Raw genomic sequence first — 16,765 nt, forward strand, 5'->3', positions numbered from 1 at the left:
GGAACTCCGTCCCATTTGATATTGGCAGACCTGACATGGACTTCAGAAGGATTGTTAGCAGAAATCATAGATGGTGCACAAAGGCCCATTGACACCTACTTCAATTTAGCCCCCTACACAGCAGCGTTGCTGTTTCAAGGCCAAGTACTCAATATTTTGCATGATGAATCCTAAAGGAATTATGTATGTTTCATATTTCAGACAAATGATGGGCAACATGCTAACTAAAGAACATAGGTAGTCTAAGACCAATCTTAATGAGGTTATTTACATTTTTAAATATGAGTGAGAACTCAGTCACACTCCCAGTTCAAATATGAAGTCACAGTACTATATTCTTCTCACATCCTATCATGTCAGGATCTTAAATGGTACCTCTGTCTATTTAGTCATCCTTTGTGACAGGTTTAAATATACCACAAGTATTCAGCTCAGCCTCAGACACTGCTGTGTGATTGTACCCTACGTCATGCTGATACCCTCAGCATTATCATTAGAAACTTATGAGACCAAGTTTGTTTTAAACTTATTCTCTTTTGCAGGCCTGAAAGAAAGTGTGACCTGCCAATGTGCGAAGAGCATGAAGATGAGAGAATCAATATCTATTGTTTGAACTGTGAAATACCCACTTGCTCCTTGTGCAAAGTCTTTGGTGCCCACAAAGACTGTCAGGTTGCACCTCTCACAAATGTTTACCAGCAACAGAAGGTAAATATCTTTTTGTGTCTTACTATCCCCAGCAACTGAAGGGATCATCAACAGGAAAGTATTCCCATGAGCTTCCTGTGAGTTTCTGAAGTGGCTTAAAGGTGCCTTTTTCATTCCTGTTTGTGAGTAAAGGGCTCACACAAATCTGTTGAAACTATTTAAGAGTACAGAGAAATAAATCTATAAGAAATCACACAGAAAGATGATACGATGTCTCAATTTTTCTTAGTACAGTGACTACACATTTTACACCAAGATTTAGTACGAAACTGAGGATCTCCCTTTGGGAGTTCCTAATCTCTTTTTTTCACTGCTTTTATATCAGAACAATAAGTATGATTGCCAGCACATGATGGAAAGAGAACAGACCATTACAAATCAAACTGTTGTCTATCATACACTTTTCCCTTTAAGCATCTGTTATAAAAAAGAAAAAAATAAGTGAAAAACCTCTGTCTGCAACTGAATGCAGAAATATTCAATAGTTGGTAGCACAGGAAGTACCGAACATCCTCTGCCCTTGCTGTCACCAGTAAAAGACTTGTTTATTTTTAATACAGTATTAATTTAAAACCTGACTCACTGTGTTATCCTCATGAGATAAACAGCTCATTTTTCTGGAGGGCCCTGGTGGGCCAAGCAATCAGACAGGCCAAGTTTGCAGTCCCAGCCTCCAACTTTATCACATGATGCTTGTGTGTGAAAACTACAAATGAGAACTCGCTTTAGAAAAGTAGTTATAAGCATTCTTTTTGTTCAAAAAAGGAGAGAGAAGGGAAGAAGTTTCTTGGATAGAATCCATGCCCTCAATCACTCTCTTTCCATAGAAATTTGCAAGCAGAGGTTTCTTTCCCACTGTGCGTGTGGAATGGGTCTCTCATGCTCAAGGCTGAATGTGTAATCCAGAGGCTGAGGGATCTATGCTTCAAAGGACCCTTTACAAAGCTGTAGAGGCCACAGACATCATTGTCTTCGTGGCTAGATCAGTATGCCAAGGGCTCCTTATCCTCCTCTGACCCCTCAGTAAGCTCTCTAGAGAGTAGCTTCCTCCTCTGAAGACATCTCAGAGTCATCCCCATCTCCACACTTGGGTAATTCCCTCCTGTCACTTGAGGCAGGGACTTTCCTTCTTCCTCACCATTTCCAGCTCCTTCCTCCCTCCACATTTTTCCTTTCCATCACACAGCAGGGCCCTCCACCTTCCCACTGGTCTGGTCTGGTGAGAGGGTTCCACTCTATGCCTTGTGCCAGAGACTCTTTTCTCCCCCTTTTCTCCCTTATTTTCTGAGCACAGCTGCCAGCTCCACTGCCCTCATGGCAGAACCTCCATAGTATCCGTGGTCCCTACAGGTCCATGGACCACCTTTTCTCCAGGCCTGAGATCTACAGTCCTTAGGAAAATATCACAGTGGTGTGGCTGGATCCAGAAAATTGAATAAAACAGTCTCTCAAAAGAGAGAAATTCTTCTCTGTCAACAAGCCCAAATGGAATTTTTGGGAGTTCTTGAAGCACAGTGCTTCAGATAAAAGCATCTAGAAGAACCTCCTAGAAGAAAGTGCTTTGTCCTCTCCAAATCACAGCTTATTCTCCACTTTCAAAATGACAGTGTTTTGAATGTTGTAGGAAAGGAAACAAACGTCAAAACACTCCACTTTCCATGGTTCTGGTGAAAAGTGCAGCTAACACCTTAGTATGGCTCGTCCATCCCCTGCTCCCCAGTTTTACGTGGGCCACTCCAAAATGGGATGGTGGATGGCTGGTTTGCAGAGCCCCCAGAGTGTCTAACACCCTCTCGCCTGCTCTCTCCTCACTACCCAGTCCGAGCTGAGTGATGGCATCGCAGTCCTGGTGGGCAGCAATGACAGAGTGCAAGGAATAGTCACGCAGCTGGAGGAGACCTGCAAGACAGTTGAGGTAAGTATCATTCCTTCTCATGCAGTTATGCTAGTGTGGGTTTGCAGCTTTTAAACTGGTGGTAACGATCACTCTACTAGACCTCACTTTACCCAGATGGGTTCCCATATCATTTTGAAAAACCTGTGTCTTTGTGTAGTACCAGTTGTAGTGCCTCATTTAAAGGATGTGCCTTGCTCAGCACCCTGCTCCCAGCACTGACCCTGTGACTGAAGACAAAGAGTAAAAATAATTCACATCAGCATGTCTTGCTCAGCATTCTTAGTTGCATGGATTACAACCCAAGTTAGAAACGGATCCAAAAAACACCGTGAGCTCTCAGTTCAGATGCTAAAGCTGTAGAAGACCAATATTACTCTAAGACTTCACTGATTCTGAAAGAACCTTATTCTCAGACACATGAGAAGCCACAGCATAGCTCCCAGCTATGGTTTAGTGAAGTCTACATTTGGCTATTTTGTTTCAAGTGTAGTAGTTTTTTAATATATGTGTGCAGTCCTTTAAGGAATCTTGTATTGCTCATGAGTGGGATGAGCTTGGACCCTTACTGCAAATTTGTATTTTCTGGTAAAGGTCTTCCTCTGACAGAGCTGGAATTAGTTTTGTGTCACTCAGTAACAGAAGTGGCCGTAATTTCTTCCAGGAGGTCTGTACCAACAAAGCAAATGTAAATTTCAGTTCTGACCAATTTGAGCATCACAGAATAATAAAGCAGCTCATATGAATTGATTTAATGATCAGAGTTTGTGAAGCATCTGGTGAAAGAGTCTTATCCCTCTCAGTCCAATTAGAATTCTATTGACACATCAGAGCTGAATGGAAACTACAGTGAAATAGAAGTTAATCCAAGATGTATAGATTCTACATGATAAGAAAAATTGGTTCTGTAATCTAGGTACACAATTGCCGTAGGCTACTGTTTCCTCAGAGCACGAAAAGAAGAGAAAGTGTCCAAGCTTAGTTCAAAGAACATAAAACCATTAGCCCAAATAAATGAGAGAGTGTTAGCAGCAGAGTCAGAACTTTGTAGTCAGGAAGCTTTCACACTGTAAGGATGAAATTGGCTGCTATCAGGACTTTGCAGACAGAAACAAGCCTTTCAAGTGGGTTAACTGAAGAAATTTGAATGATTCAAAAGCAAGAGCTTATACTCGTTTCAGTTGAACTAGCTGATATAGAAACAAAATTTCAATCATCATCCGAAGTTGGAGAAAACACTGCTAAAAATATTCTTAAAAATACAACAGTTTTGAAACTAGATTCTTCAGAATTATCCACTCAGCTTAAAGCCTAACCTTTAAACTCGAAGCCCAAAGAAAGTGCAGCCATTTTACCTTCAGATTTTCTGAGAGGCTTTTCACCTTTAAAGTCAGAGATGGAAGAAAATAGATCTTAGAGCTTACTTTGGCACTTCCATGTTATATTTCAAGCAAATCACATTTCCTACCACGCAACAGCTTTGTCTGAATTGACATCAGTTTGTCCTTGAAGTTGAAAAGCTACAGCTGGAGCTGAGAAATGCGCACACATTGAAGTAGCACTCATAATCCAGGATTGTCTCTTCCTTTACTTAAAGCTTTGCAGAGAACAATGTCTGCTCCAGCAGAAAATACATGATCATTTTTCTTTCAGCTGGAGAAAGCAATAGCCTACTGTTCTATGTTTAGCTATTACTCCTATCCAAACCTAAAAAAAAAAAAGCAAAGCAGTTTTTAAAAATGTATCTGGTTAATAATTGTGTAGCTTTTAATTGATGGAAAAGTAGACCAAGTTCACGTATTATACTGAAGAAAAAAAAAAAAAGCAGAAGAAAAATAGTGTAAAATGACAACAGATAATTAAATGGTATTTAGCTGTGTAAAAAATAAGAGTCAGATACTAAAGGAAAAATTACATTGTTTCTTTTCAATGCTAATAGCAGTGACAAGTCAATACAGATAGTTCAGAACAAGCAGTGTTCTGCTGGTGCTTCCAGAACTCTGCACTGTTCGTGCTCAGTGACAGGGACTCCTTCCTTTCTCCTGTAGCTGTGCTTTAAAAAGCAAAAAGGCTAAGATTTTTTTAGAATGGGAAGTCATGTCTTTATTAACCTTTTATTACTCAGAATCTGATTAGGATAATTCCGTCAAACAGAAACTTAATATGAAAACGTTTTATATAGAAAAAGAAAAACAGAAATATTTCAGCATTTACTGTTGGCTTTGCATTCTAACATACAAGGTTCACAACTCTGTAATGTCTGCTGGCAGAAAATAATACTTATTAAAGCTTAGAAATAGGGAAGGACTTCTCAGGGCACTCTCTCTCTCTTCTTCCCCGAGCACTTGTCCTATATCAAATGTCAAAGACAGCACACACCTGTCCTTAAATTAAGGTTGTTTTACAAGTGATCTGAGTGACATTTCAGAGGAGGTCATTGTAGACTGAAATGGAGTCTGGAGCAAGAGGAAATGCAGGAAACAGTGGGAGAAAGAGAGGAAAGGAGTGAAAGAGGAGAGGAAGGTTTTCTGAGGTCTGAACAATAGAACACCCAGCTTCCTTATCTCCACCCTACAATTCATCAGTCAGAGAAATTTCTTGGAAGTGCTAAGGACTTCCACAAGGGCAAGACTTGGACAGGACAACTGCATGAGTTTTAAGGCAGGGGTGTCTGTTTAGCCAGGTCTTCCTCATTGGAATCAGAAGTGGATATTAGGGGCAATGCAACAACACCTGTATTTGTTCCTCACCCTGCAGCACAGACTGTGGTGTTTGGCCACCCATCCATCTTCAGAAGGCCTTCTCCTTTGAACAATACAGAGCAGATTGTTGCCAGCTCTTAGGAAAGAGTTCTGGTTGAAAGTTAAGAAAAAAGTGAGGCTCTCTGTGGCCAAATGCTGCAAAGAATCAGTCTTACCAGTTCCAGAAGTACTGCGGGGATGTTAATAACCCTGTGCTGCCAGGATCTCAGCTTTATGCCTCCAGGGATGAAGATGAGGAATTGATTCAGCCTCAGTTCCTAGGAAAGAGATTAAAGTAACCACCCCCATCCACAACCAGGTATAACCACAATAAGGACATGCCCGTCTGCGTGCCCTGGGGCTCAGAGATGAATCAAGTACTTGGTAGACCTCAGACATTACAGATAACCTGTCCCTGCTTCCCTCTGCATAAATCCTCCCGTGCAAGTGCTGTGTGTTCTTGTTAGAGAGCGCTCAGTGAAGCAGTCATCAAACCCTTTCTAACTGAGATGCAGTGTGTTGTCTGAGTAGAAGGACAGGAAAAGTGTCCCAGAAAATGATGTGAAAATCAATGCCTGAAGGTAGGGTTGGAACCCCATTCCTCCTCCTTGTCTTTGTGCTTTTGTCACACAGCATTTTTTCGCACTACCTCTCCCTCATTCGGCGCACGGTAAATGGGATATAATGGACACCTGCTGTCAAAACAGAGTCTGAAAGGGCTGATGTAAAAATCAGGCCTAAGCAAGAAAGTTCCAGGTAGAAAAAGAAAATTCTCCAGAACTGCTTTGAGATGGATGATATTTCCTTTAAAAAACATTCTGTTCGTGCAAATGAACACAGCTGCTACTATGGTGATTTTTTTTTACTTTTCCTGCAGGCTTTGAAGTATCACTACAGACATCATAAATACCTTTCACAGTTCTTCAGCGGGCTGACAAGTTATACAATAACCTGTTTGGGGGCTTTCAGTGGTTTGAAATCCAGAGTTTGAGAACAGTTTTAAAACTTTTGTTCCGATAGCTTGAACTTTGAAAATTATGAAAGTCTCCGGGGTCATTCAGAATCCTTTGCACTGCTCAAAAAGAGGAATTTCTTTGATGAAAATGCTTCCAAGTAACTGTAAAAATAGAAACTCTTTTAAGAACATAACATGTTTAACATAAACCAAATGATTCACAGGAATGCAGCAGACGACAGAAGGAGCAGCTGTGTGAAAAATTTGATTATCTCTATTCTGTACTGGAAGAAAGAAAAAATGAGATGACACAAATAATCACTAGAACCCAAGAGGAGAAACTGGAACATGTCCGCTCCCTGATGAAGAAGTATGCGGATCATTTGGAAGCTGTGTCTAAGCTGGTTGAGTCGGGAATCCAGTTCATGGAAGAACCAGAAATGGCTGTGTTTTTGCAGGTACAAAGTCTATAAGCAGAGGCAGAAGAAGAGTGATGTTTACTGAAATACTATGTAAGCATTTCTGAATTTTAGGCACATCCAGAATTTGGTCAACTTTGAATGAATTCTCATACAAACTCATTTTAAAACTTACATCAGCACAGACTAGGTCTCTCACGAATAGTATCCAAATCAAGGGCGAGTATTTGCCATTTGCTCCAAAGTATACTATCCTGTGTAAAAGGCTTTGTGTTCCCAGGGGAAACAGGAATTTCAATATTTTTCTATATGTTTTTATTTTCTCACCCCTCAAATACAAAGAGAGATTTCTGTGATTTAGAGATTTCAGTTGCACAGTAACAGTGATGAACTTTCCAGGATTACATGGAGATACCGTAAGTCCAGTTTTTATGCCTTTACCTGAAAACTTCTATATTTTTATAATGTGAGCTCAGAACAGATGATTAGGAAGCCATTGGTAGCCTGTTCCCTGGGTTCATTGGTGTAGAATTTCTGTCCTGCAGTGTTACGGTTCCTCTCTATTAAAGGCTGAAAAATTCTTTTCCAAAAGGAAAGCAAGAACAAAAAACTTACTTTTATCAGATAATTGCTGCTGAAGAGCACAATATTCTTTCAAGACAAATAAGGTTCTATGGCTTCAGATGTATGCCCTTGGTGATGTTGTAAAAGATGTTGTAACAAGAGGTTGTAACAGAACAATTGCTTTTCACTACAAATGCACACACCAAAAAAAAAAAAAAAAAGCAAAAGAGCAAAAATATTTCTGTTTCATTTTTGTAAATATTTTGTGTATTTGTTGTCAGATTTTAATTAAAGTCTTCAATGAACTGAGGAGATTACTCAAGTTTACAAGTCTGATCTCATTCACAGACTTCATGACTAATTTTTTAGATCTATATTAATGCATTTAGAAGCAGCTAGTGTAAAAATTAGATCTCAATGTATGATATATCTCAAAAAATTGAACTGTTTAATAAGTCAGTTGTTTCCTTTTTGTTTCCACAGAATGCAAAAACATTGCTCCAAAAGTAAGTATTCAAACTTGAGACAATTGATTTTTTATAATAAATTACAGATTGCAAATTTATCTGCAAATCCAAATGCAAATAACCAATCCTTCTGTTTTAGAATTACTGAAGCATCTAAAGGATTTCAGATGGAAAAAATAGAAGATGGGTATGAAAATATGAACCAATTCACAGTGAATCTCAGTAGAGAAGAAAAGATAATAAGAGAAATTGATTTTGATAGAGGTATGTCATTTATTTCACCTAAATAGTTGTCTTAAATTGTAGTTGTATGTAATCTACGTGATGATACAGATTAAGAAAATTTGAATGAGATATTTCTTTCCATCCCAAGGTGTAACTGGACCATTTTGTATCCATTATAATAAAAAAATAGAGTATCACAGCTAAAAATCACATAATCTGTTTGCACCATGAATTTTACTTTTTATGTAGCCTCAAGACGTCCCTAAGAGCATGATCTTTACTGAAGCCTCCCTCATGCAAAGGAATAAAAAAGTTAAGCACTTATCTCAGTCTATAATGTACTTTTTCCCACCCAAAGGATGCCATTATTTTATGGCTTATCTTCTATCAAAAGTCATTAAAGAAATAGAATGTTTACTACTAAAAGAAATTAGGAAGATGTACCTTTTTAATTTGTAATAATAGAGAAATGTGATTGAAATTCAGGATCGCAGTTGTAGAAGGAAGCAAAGATTGTCATAATCTTTCATATATTTAACATCTTGTTGCATGATTTGTTGTGACATTATGACTAAACATACGTCATATGTCTATAAGCCAATGCAAAGTTGCAATTCTGCATTTATCAAGGTAGCCTGGAATCTACGCTCACCTATGCTTTACCTTACAGAGTAAGCCACAAGAAATTAATGGACACAAATGCTTCAAAAAAGCAGACCTCTCCTATTAAAAGGCCTCATCTCTTCTACTAATGATCATCTGGATATCTCTAATTTTGTGGCTAGTGCTGGGTTCTGTTAATACATTTACACTTACCTCTACTACAGTTAAATTCTGTACAGATTCCTGAGACTCAGTGAAGTGGCACCCATCGCTTGCCCCCACGCCACAACTTACACTAACTTCAGTGTGTGTGGCTGGTCCCAATAAGAGCACCTGTATGGGATGGGATGAGATCCATGAACTTGCTTTACTTGGCACAGGAGACGTAGCATAGCAGGACAGCAGCCATGGCACCAGTCAGCAGCACAGCAGGTGTCATCTCGCAAAGCCATGAACCTCCAGGGATTTATGCTGTAAGGGACAATCCCTGAGTACAACCTCATGCCCTGTTTGTCCCTGTGGTCAGCCACAGCTGCTACGTCCCTGCCATCCATGTGTGTCTGCCAAGATCATGACCTCGTGCTCTCTGCCATGTGATAGAGAATGTGACACCCACCTCTTGGGGACAGGGCGTTAGTAAGGGCCTTGGGAATCAGGACTTCAGTCCTGCTGCAGTCAGTCAGGTCATCTGCATGCAAAGGATGTGGAAGTAGAGATTCAGGAGTGTTTGTTTGCAGTTGTATTTCTGCAATACAAGAGTGTTATTTGATTTGCAGATCTACATTCCTTCTACAGGTTCAGGCAGAACCACAAGCTGTGCAAAATGCATAGCCAATTTGTGGGCTAATGCATCTATCTCAGATTATTTATACTCTGAAGTACCAGGATGTCTCTGAGCAGCACCCTATGTTTGTGAGGATGAATAACATGATTATGCAAAACCAAACGCATTGTTAGAGAGCTGCCTCTGGAAAAGAGCCCAACCACAAACGCTGACAGTAGGCTGTGTCGTAGGATGTAAAACCATGGTTTGACAAAGTTTAACAGCCTGGTTTTAGGGAAATTGGTACCTAAACCTCCACAGTTTACAAAGCAATGTGTTGCTCTGGGTTTAAGACTTTAAAACGTGTGTGGAGTGTGCTTCCCGCTGTAAGGCTCTGTGGCAGCGCCTCATGTGGGCTCCTCACTTCTGCCAGGGAGGTGGATGAGCAGCAGTTTTGCTGTGCAGCTGTAAATAGCTTTATCATTACACAGGGTAGCCATCGTCAAGGCACTGAAGGCCAAATTGGATGGGGCCCTGGGCATTCTGAACTAGTTGGTTGGCAGCCCTGTCCGTGGCGAGAGAGTTGGAACTGAATGGTTTTTAAGGCCCTTTTTAAGCCAAGCCATTCATTGTTTCTTTGATTGTAAATCTTCACGTGTTGCTCAGCCCTCTCCTACATTTGTCTCATTAGAGGAGGAGGCAGAAGAGGAAGAGGAGGAGACAGTAGAAGGGGAAGACCTGGATGAAGTCCACACAGAGTCATCAGGAGAGGAGGGGGAGGAAGAAGAGAAGGAGGAAGAGGAAGGAGCTGAGAGAGCAGCACAGCCATCTCAGCAGGACCCTGAACCGCAGAGTGCAGTGGGTGAGCCCGCAGCCGAACCTGTCCCAGTGCCGCTGCCCGCTACCCCGGCTGGCCAGGTAACTGCCCCCATGGCCCCGCTGCCCTGCCAGCTCTGCTGAGTGGCCTGGCAGAGCCAGAGCCCCGCTCCTGCAGCAGCAGGGAGTCTCTGCCCTGAAGAGCAAGGCTGCTTATTGCCCTTTCACACATATACGCGGCTGTACCCTGTCCTCTCAGCCTGCGTGTATATCATGCGATGGGCAAAAAATTACCTTGCTATATAAACCAGAATATATGCGGGTTACATAATATATAAATAAAAGAGATTCAATTTGGGAGTTAAACGCATTATAATGGATGTTCTGCTTGCTGCCTCCTGTGTTTTAACTCAGACTAACTGTTATAAATGAAACAGTTGATAAAATATTTATGCTAAGAGAATTTGGCATTCCCTGTGGATTCAGTGAGCCTTCCACCATTGGCTTTCAGATCATGCTTCTAATCTCTTTACTGGGAATGACGTTTACCTTCTTCTCTGCTCTGGTTGTCCTCAGGCTATCATCTAGGAGGATGCAGGAATATCATAGACCAAACCAAAGAGGAAGCTGCCTTTAACCTAGCAGTGATACAGCCTGGCAACAAACAGATTCAGGGTGTAAATAATTCAGGCCAACGCTTTTCCTTAAGGAATGCTATTAGAATGAGACCATAATTGCTGCATATTCTAAAAGACTACTTAAAAATATTTATATTTTGTATGCCACGTTATCTGCCCATAGATACAATTAGTTTAGCAAGTTCTGCTCTTATGCAGTTTTTCTGGTGAAGCTGCTGAGTGGTTAAAGGCTGCTCTGATGATATTTGAAGAGGTCAGTGTGAAAACAAGAGAGCAAGCGATGAATTGTTGACTATAGCAAGCTTCCCACATAAAACAAAGGGGAAAAAAATTGCTGTAGATTCATTCTTACTTTGATTTAAAAGCACACATGAATTTGCACCAGTTGTCTGAAGGTGCTCTTAAATCAGGTTTTATTGATTTAACTGCAGTTTGTCTTCTGAGGATTTGCGCTGATACCACTAAACTTGCGTAGCGTAACTGATATGCAAACAAGAAGTAGGTGTAAGCATGTCTGACCACTAATATCAAATCCCTCACTTCTAAGGCTAAAATGGAAAAGATATGGCATGCTGCTGTAGCAATTGTAAATTCCATCATGACTTGGTCAGACATGGAGTCTGACACGGCATGTGGCACTGCAGTGCGTGGGATCTGTGTATCTCAGCTTTTGCCTTCTGGTGTGAGAAAGGCACAGCAGAAATGCAGTAGTTATAGCACTCTCAGTGAGCCCTGAGAGCTTGGTGCAAGCAGAGCAGTGCAGCTCCTATAGCTGCTCCTCTTCCCAGCACAGTACAACTGAGGTTGGCTGTTGTACTGACATGATAGCAGGACTGGTGGGAAAGTATTTCTCTCTGGTGTCTTTATATCCTCTTTATCTGACAGCTTATATCAACAGATTTGCTGCCAAATACTTTGCTCCATCCAAAACCCAGCACCTACACCTGCTATTTGTGGCTGGTGCCAGCCAATGGGGCTCTTATACAGGGTATCTTATGGTTTCAGAATTGGGTTGTTTTTTTAATCTGTGTATGGGATGAAATGCAGTAATTAATTAAGAACCTGTAATTTGCCAGACAGCTGTATCCCTGTACTGGACAGTCACTGGACAGTGAATTTGAGATATGGGGCCTCCTCCTCTTGTACCCATTGTTGTCGCCACATGCCTCAGCTCACTTCCAGAAGTTAATTCCTTGCATGGAAACAGATTTAAAATGAGGCTCAAGCATAGATTAAGGAACCGTTTGCCCCTTCCCAGCTAATTTAGCCCTTCTATTTTAGCTTTTGGTAACTTACATTCTTTGCCATGTCTGTGTTATTCGAACGCTGGTTGCTTTTGCTTCATTTGACTGCAATTCTTTGAGACCCTATATTAGGGCAAATGTACTCCTTGCAGAAAGGTATAACAAACAGGGCATGCAGAGAAACCTTGGCTACGGCAGGAAGGTAACGTGGTGCACTCTGCTTCTTCTTTTTATCTGTCCTGCTTAAGGATGAGGTTGTGACACCAAGTGGTTCTCAACAGACTGCAGAGTCTGACAGTCAAGTACCACCTGCAGCAGAAACCATCGATCCCTTATTTTACCCTAGCTGGTATAAGGCTCAGCCACGGCCAGCAAGCAGCCCGAGCTCAGCCCCAGAGAGTGGGCTGGGGAAAGTTTCTCCAGAAACAAGTGCAAAGAAGGCAGAAGCCTCTGAAGTGCCAGCAGTGGAGGAGAGCACACCAGGGAGTGGTAAGGAAAGTAATGCCACTGCAGAGACATCCAAGGTCAGTGCCACCGAGGTCAGCCCAGAGGGTTGTGATGTGCCGCAAGGCGGGAGCGGCAGCTGCTAAGGAAAACCTGACCTCATTTTCTTCTGCATGTTAAGAATAATCGGAGAAATATGGAAACGGCCCAAATGGTCATTTTGGCCAATCCCCTGGATTTACAGATGATTGGAAGATATGACAGGCTGTTTGTCAGCTGCAGAGCGGCATGCCAGCAGTTGTTTGTGCTTAGCTGCCAGTGGACCTAATCGGAGTGGCTTATGCACATGCTGCCAGAAGAGCCATGATGCTTCTGCCCATAGATGCTTGCATGTGTTAGTAGCTGACAAATCCCATGCACAAGATTATTCTTGTCACCTGTTGGAAGCCTGCGTACATCTTGTGTAACACCAGTGGCTAAGCAGCTGTGGCTTGGCTTTGCCTTTTGCAGCTTGGTGGCTGCAGGTGGGGTGTACAGCTTTTCCCTACAAACACAAAGCCATGCAAACACTCAGTGCCTTCTTGTGTGCTTGATTGGCTCTCAATAGGCTGTATGATTTACTGGGTTCAGATCTGTTGCAGGGGGTTTCCTCTGTGAGTTCTTGTGACTTGATTAAAGGAGAGCATGATGGTAATATATTCCAATTCTGCGTTGGACTGCCAGCAGCATGATGAGATAACAGAGATTAATGTGTTGGGCTATGAGAGGTTGCTTCCCATAAAAGAACAATATTAGAGTGGGGATAACCTGAGTTTGAATATTGTTTCTTCTGCATTTGTGTGTAAACTTCTAATGAGTCAAAGACTCAAGAACCAGAGCTGAGGGGGCTGCATGGAAAGCATTTGCACATCACACCTGCTCCTACTCTAGTGGGATGACCAGCCCATCAGCAGCACACTAAATCAGACCGTCCCAATTTGCAGAAGTCTCAAAGACTCAAGCTGTATGGTTTAACAAAGATATTACCTGCACATATGTGTAGGTAGGAGAGTATGTGTGTGCATGCAGAAAAGCACAAGCGGGCAGTAAATACTTCAGTGCTGTTTCATTAAATGTTGGAGTTGGCCACTCGGCATACATGAACAGCCCTAAGATAATAAACCATCATGTGGTGGGCAAAAAGTTAGGAGAACTCTGTTGGCTGAAAGCTTTATGTGGTAACACTTGAATTTGGTGGAAGTCAGTGACTTCGGTTGTAGCAAGAGCAAAAACTGACCTACAAATTCCAGTAGCTATTTTTCAAAGTCAGGCTTTGATATGAGAACAAGAGCACAATAAAGAATATACATTTAAAAATTATCAAATCACAAAGACCTTATCTTCTTAAGTATATTCCAAATGATCTGGCAAAAGAAGGTAAATTCACAGTTTGCTGCTGCAGTTTCTTCTTATCAGTTCCACAAATTAACAGGATCACAAACTTCAGAACAGACAAGTGAAGTCCTTACTGGATAATTACCCAGAGGGTTGTCTGACTCTGGTATGCTTCTTCGGGTCCAGATTTACCAGCAGGAAGTAAAGGAACAAAACTAGTGCTTGGTGTGGCCAGCCTTCTGGAAAAGGGCTGCTGTGGCTTTCAGTCACATGCAGCAGCAGTGTAGTACCCAGCTCCCATCATGGCCAAGTGCAGGGTATGAAAACAGGCAAGTGGGAAAGATGCCAGTGCCTGTGACTGTGTGGATTTGTGGGTGCTGTCCCTTGATATTTTCTAGGATTGTGAGTGACACTGACATTTGGGGAGGAGAAGAATGCTGAGAAGAATAGTGCGTGATTCTGGGAACAGTGGAAGAACTGAAGAGGGGGTTGTCCTTGGGCTGGAGGCAGGGGAAGAAATGGGAAAGCAGAGGGAGGGGAAGGGTGCAGAGTGTTCTGAGAAATAGAAAGGCTGGAGTGAGCAAGCTGAGCTGGTAGCAGGGTGATACCATGGCCAGAGTCAAATCTGAGCTGGATTGTGCATCACAAGCAAAATGGCCGCTGTCCCACGTCAGTCGTCATTTTCTAGTGAACATTCAGTTTGTTTCCTTCCTGCGTGTGACTTTTGCACAACCAACTCTCAAATGACAGTATTATTTACTTATTTACTGCCCTGGTTGATGTTCCCTACGCCACTGTTTTTACCCCCTTCCTCCAATTAAACAGTGTTAAGGCAAAATGCTTAGTGGTAAAGACAAGTTCGTGTTATGACAACACTGGTGAAGCATTCTTCTTATTTTCTCACAGGAGTTAGCATTCTGCATATCACTTTTGGCATTTCTTATCATACTACACCATCTTTGGAATCTGATTCAATACATTTGTTCTTTAATGGGTAGGAAATATTTCATTTTACTGTTAACTAACAGTTCAAATATTGTCTCTGGTGATGTTCCTCTATGGTCTTAAAGGAAGTTTTCCCTTTTTTCCCCCATCCGAAAACATCATGCTACTTCATAATTCAAACTGCCTAAAACATTTTTTCCTTGCACCTTCCAAATGCCACCCTTCAGCTTACTCCTGCATGGTTGAACATTGCATCTCCCTGGTTCAAAATGGAAAGAGAAATGTACGCCCTCAGGTTTGTGGGCTTATATTTCAATTGCTGTTCAGCTAACCAGCAGGATGGAGACCCTGAAGTTTGACAGGAGACGTGCAGAGCTGAGCTTGTTAAATCTGACAAATGGGGAAGTAAAACACCAGGAAAGAAAGAAAGCTGAATAATTCTGCTGCTGGTACTCACAGTGTGAGCATTGTGTTCCCTCCAGGCAGCAGAGCCCAGGCTGTCCCCTTGGAGCACTGCTGTGGGGACCTCATGCCGCAGCCTACACAGTATACCTTGCAGGACTCCTTGTCAGGTCTTTTTTTCTATCAAAAGGCATCCAAAGCCACCTCTCCCCTGTTCCCAGGCACCACACAGGAGGCCTCACTCGAGGGAAGGGAAGACTTGGGCCTGCATTGGTGCATGGCAGCAGGCAGCAGCACCACTCAATCTCACCAGACACACTAGATGAGACTGCTGCCCTGCTGCACAGACACCTATGGCTGTGTGTGTGCTTTTAAATATATGTGCTTTAATAATTGATATCTTGGATAGGGGCTTAAGGGCTAGAATTTGTACTCCCAGGTTTTCAGCCAACATGTCAAGGCTGGATGTGGCTCTGGGCAGCCTCGTTTAGTGGTTGGTGACCCTGCCTACAGCAGGGAGGTTGAAACTAGATGGGCTTAGAGGTCCTTTTCAACACAGGCCATTCTGTGATTCTGTGATTCTATGATTCTATTGTTCTATGATTCTATGTCATAAATAGAGGAGCTGATTCCAAAACATGAGTTCCAGGGCAGACTATGAATACTCTGACTCCTCTTCGTTTTTGTTGTTTTCCCCCAAGTAGATCTAGACTAAGGAGTCCATTATATACTGAGACAGCAAAGCATGATTAGTACTTTTTTTCTTCTGTAGGAAGAGGTTTTTTCCCTTAGATTGCAGTAATTAGAGATTAAATACCTACAAGATCAAGGACTAGGAACTTCACTGCCAGGTGAATACACTGCCATTGTCCTGAATACAACGAATGTAAACTCAATCTTAACTATTCCGTAACTTCTCTTCTGGAGTAACTCCTCCCTCAGAGACAGTGTCCATTGTTTAGTTTTTCCAGCTCCAGATTCACACCCTCCTTAGGTAAGCTAAGTTGTGTATTTATATTCCATTTCTGAAGTGATACAACTGATCTGCAGAGAATTCTGAGTTGCCACTCATGCATTCAATCTTATTTACTGAAGATGAAAGACATCTAACACAAAGCAATAGTAGTTACCTTTGAGTGTTCACTCTAATGACAGAAAAATGCAGTTTTGGTCTGTTATTCAATAAAAAAATGATTGTTTTTCCATGCTCATTTTCTGTAATTCACTTTAAGCACTGTACAATATAACAGTATGGTACAGTGCCTCTATGAGAAATGTTAGATTTCTGTTCAGATTTTACATGCAAAGATTCCGGCACTGTGACTGAAGTCCATCTCTCCTAAAAATAAAGATAGAAAAAAAAGGAGGGGAAAAATAATCTATCATCTATGCTTTATCTGCATAAGTTATGTAAAAAGATGCTCTGTCTGGTGGTAATTTGAATTTGAAAAGCATCGGACACTGTGAATCTCAATTAAATTTACGGAGCATCGTTTAATTTTCATTTATTTGCGTTTGGTTTTGAAAATTTGTTATATTATTACAAGAGGACACAGAGCTTGT

General features: G+C 41.6%; 1 protein-coding gene across 4 annotated transcripts in view; it reads left to right on the plus strand.

Moving 5' to 3' along the window:
• TRIM55 (tripartite motif containing 55) overlaps window positions 1-16,765 on the plus strand; it is a 36,429-nt gene that overhangs the window by 7,605 nt on the left and 12,059 nt on the right. The window contains exons 3-10 of one of the 4 annotated variants that reach the window (XM_090137644.1): window positions 543-708; window positions 2,528-2,623; window positions 6,523-6,756; window positions 7,765-7,787; window positions 7,888-8,012; window positions 10,031-10,257; window positions 12,286-12,561; window positions 14,762-14,849. In XM_090137644.1, the coding sequence (XP_089993770.1) occupies window positions 543-708; window positions 2,528-2,623; window positions 6,523-6,756; window positions 7,765-7,787; window positions 7,888-8,012; window positions 10,031-10,257; window positions 12,286-12,561; window positions 14,762-14,849 (1,235 nt within the window). The remainder of the gene's footprint in view (window positions 1-542; window positions 709-2,527; window positions 2,624-6,522; window positions 6,757-7,764; window positions 7,788-7,887; window positions 8,013-10,030; window positions 10,258-12,285; window positions 12,562-14,761; window positions 14,850-16,765) is intronic. The other 3 variants (XM_090137645.1, XM_031604816.2, XM_090137647.1) reach the window with 3 other exon arrangements.

This window comes from Phasianus colchicus, chromosome 3, assembly GCF_987193195.1.
Source record: "Phasianus colchicus chromosome 3, bPhaCol1.hap1.1, whole genome shotgun sequence".
Taxonomy (NCBI): Eukaryota; Metazoa; Chordata; class Aves; order Galliformes; family Phasianidae; genus Phasianus; species Phasianus colchicus.